Genomic DNA, 8,669 nt, shown 5'->3' with positions numbered 1-8,669 from the left:
AAGAGGAGCTAGAGTACCAACTCCCGGAGCTTCCACCCCAACCAGTAAGAACACTAGTGAGGATGGCTGACCATGGTGAGGACGATCCCGAGCTCGCAACACTTACCGCACAAGCCGACGGAGATCCCCCACAAGTCATAGTGGTCACCCCAGGCCAGACCGCCTGTGATGTGAAACCCTACGTTATCGCAATCTTACCGACGTACTGTGGGAAGAGCTACGAGGGACCATACGAATTCTTGAATGAGTTCTGCAAAATCTGTAAGGCACAGAGGCGGCCAGCAGGAGCGAGCGAGGACGATTACAGACTGAAAGCCCTACCTTTTGTCCTAAAGGGAGAGGCCAACACTTGGTTCATGCGCCTGCCAGCCGACTCTATCAATACATGGGCTGATTTCAAGTCAGTTTTCCTAGCCGAGTTTTTCCCGTCTTCGAAGACAAGTGCATTGAAGAGGAAAATATCGTGCATAAGACAAGAATATGATGAAACTCTGAGTGAGTACTGGGAGAAGTACATGAGCCTTTTGGAGTCATGCCCCAACCATCGGATGAAGGAGATAGAGGTGCACCACACCTTCTATGAAGAAATGAACAAGGAAACCAAGGATCTGGCGAATTCATCATCTGGAGGCGATTTCACCCAGTTGAGAGTAAGTGAAGCCAAGAAGGTGTTACGCAAGCTGTTGAATGCGAAGAAGACGTACGCCAACGCGAGAGATGGGTACAGCAGAGAGAAAGGGTAGCGAGTGCTTCGGCTACTGACCAGGAGGAACGGATGGACTTGAAGATGGAGGAATTAAAAAAGGAATTGCTGACTGCAATCAAGCAGAACACTCCACCACCTTCTCCAACTGGAGGCCAAGAAGCCCCAACACTACCATATGATCAGCCGGACAACTCGCTAGATGTGGAGCAAGCAAATGCCGCAGGATACTACAATTCCAACGACAATTGGATTCCGGGAAAACAAAGAGATGCACCATGGAAGGACCACCAAAATTTCCGATGGGGAGATGGAAATCAAAATCAGAACCAAAATCAGGCTCCAAAGCAACCCAACCCCCACCCGAACCAAAATCCTAACCGTGGCCCAACAAACCCTGACTACCAATCTAACTGGGTAGGAAGAAACCAGCATCCTCAGAACCAAAACTCTCAAAATCAGAACCCGAACCCTACCTGTGTGCCACCCCATCAGCGAAACAACCAAACCCAGAACCAGAACCAAAACCAGAACCAATTTAACCCAGGGCCTCAACATAACACCCACCACCAAAACCAAAGTCAGTACCAGCAAAACCACGACCAGTATAACCCTCCTGCCCAGTATAACCAGCACCCACCGAACCAAAACCAACAAAATTTCTCAGGCTACCAGTCAAACCCACCACCTCAGTATAACCAGCACCAGAGCTCAAACCAATTCCATCAGCCAAACAGGTCGAGGAGGTCTATGGAGGACATGATGGGGGAGATGCTTGCCTCGCAGCAAAGCATTAAAAATGACTTGCAGTCCAGTAATGAAACAATGCAAGGGATGCAAAGTGCCCAGAAGGAGCATAGGGCAAATATGGATATGATGAACAGGCAGTTGGCCCAGCTCGCTAACTCGGTGGGCGAAATGAAAGCTCAGGGAAACTCCCATCTACAGTCCATGTACCTGAAAAGGCAAATGTGAGCAAGATTACACTGCGGTCCGGGACAGCCTATAATGGACCTCAGCTCAAGAACCCTGTTGGGGAGTCTAGTAGAGAAGGGGTGCTGAGCGACGTCATCCCAGCGGAAGAGCTCAAGAGGCCTCTACCTCAGATGGAGGATCCGTTTTTTCTAAACAAGGAGCCTACCGTGGAAGAAAAGGAGGGAGAAACACAACCTGGGAATGAGCAACCGGGAGGAGTAATACCCACATCGGAACCTCAAGCCCAGGAGGAGCCAAAGGGAATTCCACAAGGACTGACTGGAGAAGCTATGGGAGAAAAACCGTTTCCATATCGATTTGTGACGAAGAGGAAGAAGGAAAACCCTGTGGATTTCATGTCGATCTTTGGGAAGCTGGATGTCACCATACCATTTCTCCAAGCCGTGAGACTGCCCCCTCTGGGGAAGTTTATAAAGGAGTTCATAGCCGGGAAAGCCCAGGAGGATGGAAAGATCATGGTGGAGGGAATAGCGTCAGCCATTGTACAGGAGAAGCTACCACCCAAGAGAGCCGACCTAGGTATGTTTACCCTACCCATAACGATTGGAGATGTGAAAATCGAGCATGCAATGTGTGATTTAGGAGCATCTATCAATGTTATGCCGTTATCCATTTATAATCGGTTAAAGGGGGTAAAATTGTCGAATACTAGGGTGTTGATCCAACTGGCTGATAGGTCATGTATCAATCCTGAGGGTGTGTTAGAAAATGTGTTGGTCAGGATACAGAACTTTACTTATCCCGCTGATTTTTATGTCATTAAAATGAGTGAACCAGAAGCTAGGGAGTCTAGCGGGATATTGTTAGGAAGACCATTTTTAAGAACGACTAAGACAATTGTGGATATGGCCGAGGGGACAATATGCATTGACTTTAATGGTGAGAAATTTGTCTTTGACATCAATGAAGCCATGAAAAAACCAATAGATTCTGAAAATCTATGTTATGTTGATGTAATTGACCCCCTAGTCCAAGAATTTCTTGAGACCGAATTATTGCAGGAAAAGCTCCAAGCCTTGGATGTGTATGCCCAGGCTGATGTGGAAGCAGCCGCATGGTGTGATCTGATCAGTAGCCGAGGGTTGACTGACGAGGAGATCGAAGAAGCAATTACAGAATTTTGTCAGAAGTCAGAACTAGCAGGATCCGTAGGGGCCGTGCTATCGGCCAGTATGGAGGAAAAATCAGATGTTGAACAAGAGCAAGAGGAGGATTCAAAGAAGAACCCTCTACCCACAGACACACTACCCCCGCAAGTGGAGTTGAAAAAGTTGCCAGTGAACCTTAAGTATGCCTACCTTGGGGAGGAAGACTCGTTCCCTGTAATCATCAATAGCGGGCTGACTGAAGAGCAAGAGGCAAGACTACTAACTGTGCTGAGCAAAAACAAGAAGGCTATTGGATGGAGCCTTACGGACCTGGTAGGTATAAGCCCGGACGTCTGCATGCACCACATTAGGCTGGAGGATGGAGCCAAGGCGCATAGAGATTCTCAAAGAAAGGTGAACCCAAACATGCGGGAAGAGATACTGAAGGAGATCTTGAAGTTACTCTCACTGGGCGTTATATACTCGGTACTAGATAGTGAATGGGTCAGCCCAATCCATATGGTCCCCAAGAAATCAGGGATCCAGGTGGTCAAGAATGAGAGGAATGAGCTAGTGCCCACCAGACTAGTTACTGGGTGGCGAATGTGTATAGATTACCGAAAGCTGAACACTGCAACCTGGAAGGACCATTTTCCCCTGCCATTCATCGATCAAATGCTGGAGCGACTGGCTGGGAGGAAGTACTTCTGCTTTTTGGATGGGTACAGTGGGTACTTTCAAATTTACGTGGACCCGGAGGACCAAGATAAGAACACATTCACATGCCCGTTTGGAACCTATGCGTATAGGCGTATGCCATTTGGCCTATGCAACGCCCCCGGTACTTTCCAACGGTGCATGATGAGCATATTCTCGGACTTGATTGAAGATTGTATAGAGATCTTTATGGATGATTTCACTGTCTATGGAGACTCTTTCGACTCGTGCTTGCAACATTTGGATGTGGTGCTAGAAAGGTGTCAAGCAAAGAGTCTGGTCTTGAACTTTGAGAAATGCCACTTTATGGTTACAGAAGGAATTGTTCTAGGACACGTGGTGTCAGAAAAGGGAATCCAGGTGGATCAAGCTAAAGTGGATGTCATATCCAAACTACCCTTCCCTACTGATCAGAAAGGAATAAGAGGTTTCCTTGGCCATGCTGGATTTTATCGAAGATTTATCAAGGATTTCGCCAAGATTGCCCAACCTCTTACCAGGCTTCTCCAAAACTGCAGTCATAATACAATTTGTTGTTCGTTTTTGCCCGTGGACGTAGCCAACACAACGTTAGTGAACCACGTAAATTCTGTGTCTATTTACGTTCTTTTGTTTCTCGATTCACAATTGCCCTATTTGTCATAACATTTTTTTCCCCACAGAATCATTAATAACAACACTGCATGCAAGAATCATTATCAAAATGAATACACGGTTGCTCACAGGAGGAGTTGGCGGCTGCGCTACGGCGTTGCCACAGTCTTCAAAAGATGGGCCCGGAGCTGACGGACCGGGCCCGTCGGCCTCACTTAAATTAGCCTTTTTCAAAAGCTTTTTCCAGGAGACAATCGTGGTCTCCGACGGATTCAGCTCAATACTAAACCGCTAACGGCCGGCACCGACCTCCACTGACGCTCCTTGTTTTGATTCGGGCCCATTTTCTGGCTGGCCGGATTCAGCGCCTGTAGCCATCAATCTGTGCTCTGTCAATAAAGAAAGCTGGTTAAATTTCAATGAATTAAGCCTGCGTTTGAGTTGATGAGATAGTGAGTGTGAAAGAGGGAAAGATAATTTTCATTTCTCATACTTGTAACAATTACAACTAGGAATTAATGAAGACCATTCCCTAATATTAAGATTCCACCCCAATTTTTTCTACAAATTCATTTTCTAGTCATCTGTTTTTTCGTCAAAAAATGGTTTTGATGATGATGATGATGATGATGATGATGATGATGATGATGATGATGATGATGATGATGATGATGATGATGATGATGATGATGATGATGATGATGATAATAATAATAATAATAATAATAATAATAATAATAATAATAATAATAATAATAAGTTTGATGAGAGGTGCACACTAATATCCTATTGATGTTTATAACAATTTTAGTGAAATATTTAACAATTTTTTCTAACAAAAGAATGAGGATAAGTTGACTTTCGAAAAAATCCAATCGGGCAACCTAGAAGTTATGGCTTAACAAAAAAATGAATATGATCACGGTTATCACTATAAATAAAAGTTGTTATGTTTAAATTTACAATTAATAGTAAAAAGGAATCTACAATGTAATACTTACTTGTATGGCTATATCTATACAGTAAAGTTGAACATTGTCATTTTATTTAGTTTCTCCAATAGTCCATCTGGAATTAATAGCTATGCTTTAATATTCTATCCGTCCCAGCTAAGTTCGGACAAATATTTTGGTCACGAAAATTAAGAAATTGTGTTGAAAAGTAGTAGGAGAGATGGATAAAGTAGGAAAGATAAAGAGAGAGTAAAGTAGATGGTGGAATAAAGTAAAAGTGATTAGATGTATTATTTTTTTTTAAAAAAGGAAATGACTCAACTCATTTGGGACATCCCAAAGATGAATACGACTAAACATAGTTGGGATGAAGGAAGTAGTATTTATCCTAGATTTACTTGCTATTTGGTACTCCATTCGTTCCATAGTAGTGGACGCATTTCTCTCTGGCACGGAGATTAAGAAAAATGTGTGTAATGTATAAAATAAAAAGAGAATGAAGTAGGGGTGATGAAAAAGTAGACAAATAAAGTAAGAGATGGAGAAAATTACTCCCTCCGTCCCATAGAAATAGACCATTTTTCATTTTTCGTCTGTCCCATACAAATAGCCCATATCCAATTATGACAACATTTTTCTCCTTCTCTTTACTTTATCTTTTTATGGGTTCCACCATTCACTGCATAATTTCAATTACTTTTTCTCCTTCCCTCTTACCTTACCAATTAAAAAACTCGTGTCAATCCCAAATGGCCTATTTCTATGGGACGGATGGAGTAAGTGAAAAGAAATGTGTCGACTTTTACTAATAATGGAAATGACCCCACTATTATGGAACATAGGGAGTATAATAGTTTAATTACTCCCAATCCAAAAATATAATCTTATTATGGGCGATACAGGTTTTAATGAGAAATTGGTAAAATAAAAGAGAGAAGAAGAAAAAGTAGGTAAAATAAGAGACAACACTTCCAACAATCCATCCCATCTGATAAACTTAGATTTTGCACATGTTTAGAGTTAATGAATATTATATACATTTGACCGATAAAAGGGCATTAATATATCATATTCTCTATATTTTGGTAATTTGACCGTTTTATAAAATTGTGTAGAAAAAGTGTTGAAAATAGGTGAAAACGGAGTGAAAATGAGCACACGGATCGAATCAGAGTGCTGGTACGTTTCGGCAACTTGCTGAGGCCAAGTCAACGACTCGTCGAAACCAAAACATTTTCCAGAGGGGTCCCAGTGGTTCGCTGACTTGCAAGTCAGCGACTTGTTGGGATGACGCGAGAATTCAAAATGGGCCAGCGAGTCGCCGAGTTGCAACCCAGCGACTTGCGACGGACGAGTTCGAGTTGATTTCGGATTTCTACTTATAAAAGGGCGTCAAACACGTCTCCAAACACACCCATTCACGCCCCAAGCATCATAATTTTGTCCCAGAGCAAGAGGAAGGCATCCGGAAGACTTCGACCATCGTGTTGTAGACTTCCATCCGCACGATTCTTCTCCGTGTCTTTTTATCCACCCCTTGTTTATGTTTTTATTGTTTTCTATAGAATATTTTGCTAGAATTTTTATGAACATGAGTAGTTTAAAACTTTGTAGGGTTTTTGGTGAAAACTACAAGTTTATGTTTTGATTTATGCAATCACAAGCATGGACACACTGATCTATTAGAAGATGTGAGCTTGTGTTTATGCAATCACAAGCATGGTGAAAACTACAAGTTTATGTTTTGATTGCACATCTGATGTGAGCTTGTACTTTCTCTAGAGCTGCTGAATTTAAAGGATTGTCTATGAGTCTTACCAAAATGCAAGTTTCACATGATATATCTTCCTCGTCCTGAGATCATGTAATCCGAAATATGAATGCATCATAAGAGTATAATTGAGTTTTTCAATAACGTGACTTATTGATAACAACTTGTGTGACAAGGGAGGAACATATAAGGTAGGAGATAGAAGGGGTGAATCATGGACTTACCCTACATCTGCACCATGCATGATCAAATTAGTTATAAGTTGATGATTTTTTCCTCCTCATCTAAAACATTGTTGAGCCATCTAAGATCAATAACTAATATGAATTGAATGTATCTATTGTTTGAAATTGTGAATCACCAGTTCAAGAATTTCGGAACCATAAATGGTCACTCATTTTCATAATCATTAATCATAAAATTAAGTTATTAGACTGGCAAGAATTTAACCAAATTTTATTATTTATATTACTATTCCTAGTCATGTATCACATGAAGATTAATAGTCCAAATACATTTATCCACATGATATTTCTATTTAATCATGTACTAGTACGTTGGCATGGCAATTCCTGAGTTTATTCTCTGCCAAATACTACTTCCTCACGCATTGAAATAGTGGCAACAACTAATCCACGTAATTTAAAACTTAAGCTATTCAAATAATCTGACTCCTAATATAGAACCTTCAACATCCTCTATAAACTCTAATTCAATTGTGTTAACAATTGGAATCAAAAGAATCGCGGAAGAATCAAGAAAAACTGAGATGAGAGAATTTGAGGAATTTTATTTCTTAGCTGAAAGTAGAATGTGGAAGATGAATTACAATTGAATTAGCTATGGTCAACTCATTAGTTGATCCAACAGTCAAGATTCCATCCATCTAAACAACCTCTCAACGGTTCAGATTTAATACAACCTTTAAATCTATTCCTCATCTAAAATTGGCTAAGTGTTGAGCTGAATGAGTAAAGTCATTTACAAATCTCCACCTTGCTCAATCAGTCTCACCACTTGTCTGCAAAAGTATCAATCTTCTGCACAACTCCACCTTCTCCCTTGGTAAAGCTTTTGTGAGCATGTCGGCTGGGTTAACTTTGGTGCTTATCTTGTACACTTCAACTTCACCTTCTTCAATCTTCTCTCTGATGAAGTGTAAGCGCACATCGATGTGCTTGCTCCGCTCATGGAACACTGGTGTTTAGCAAGAGCAATAGCACTGTTACTGTCACAGCCTATAGCAATACATTTCTGAACAACTCCTAACTCTGCTGCAAGACCCTTCAGCCAGAAACTCTCTTTTATCGCCGCTGCAAGTGCCAAGTACTCAGCCTCAGTTGTAGATAAAGCCACCACATGTTGTTGGATGGACTTCCAGCTGGCTGCAGAGCCATACATGGTAAACACATACCCGGTTTGTGACCTTCTATTGTCTATATCCCCAGCATAATCCGAGTCACAGAAGCCCATCATTGCATTACCACTGTGATCCTTATTTCCACCATACATAATTCCCAACCTTGCAGCTCCCTTTAGATATCTCAATAGCCATTTAAGTGCCAACCAGTGATTCCTCCCATGATCTGCCATGAATCTACTAGTCAAGCTCACAGCCCAACGTCAGGTCGTGTACAGAGCATCGCATACATTACACTGCTATGATATTAGCATAAGGAATCACCTTCATCTCTGTCCTTTCTTCCTCAGTCTGAAGTGTCGGGTTAAAGGTGTTGTAGCCTCCTTCAGATTGTCAACCTTGAACCTTTTCAACATCTTCAACAAATAATCAGATTGCCCCAGCCAAATGCTTCCCTGCTTCCTGCTTCTTTTTATGCTCATTCCCA

At 41.8% G+C, this 8,669-nt stretch overlaps 1 protein-coding gene across 1 annotated transcript; it reads right to left on the bottom strand.

Moving 5' to 3' along the window:
- Positions 1-7,929: 7,929 nt before the first annotated feature.
- LOC125220395 (secreted RxLR effector protein 161-like) lies at positions 7,930-8,415 on the bottom strand. Its single transcript, XM_048122567.1, has one exon. The coding sequence runs from the start codon at positions 8,413-8,415 to the stop codon at positions 7,930-7,932; it is 486 nt and encodes a 161-aa protein (XP_047978524.1).
- Positions 8,416-8,669: the final 254 nt, after the last annotated feature.

Source organism: Salvia hispanica, chromosome 4 (assembly GCF_023119035.1).
Source record: "Salvia hispanica cultivar TCC Black 2014 chromosome 4, UniMelb_Shisp_WGS_1.0, whole genome shotgun sequence".
Lineage (NCBI taxonomy): Eukaryota > Viridiplantae > Streptophyta > Magnoliopsida > Lamiales > Lamiaceae > Salvia > Salvia hispanica.
This window is presented reverse-complemented; position numbering and strand designations above follow the sequence as displayed.

Coding starts and splice junctions, on each gene's coding strand:
- LOC125220395 (XM_048122567.1), bottom strand. CDS start 8,415: ATGGCAGATCATGGGAGGAATCACTGGTTGGCACTTAAATGGCTATTG.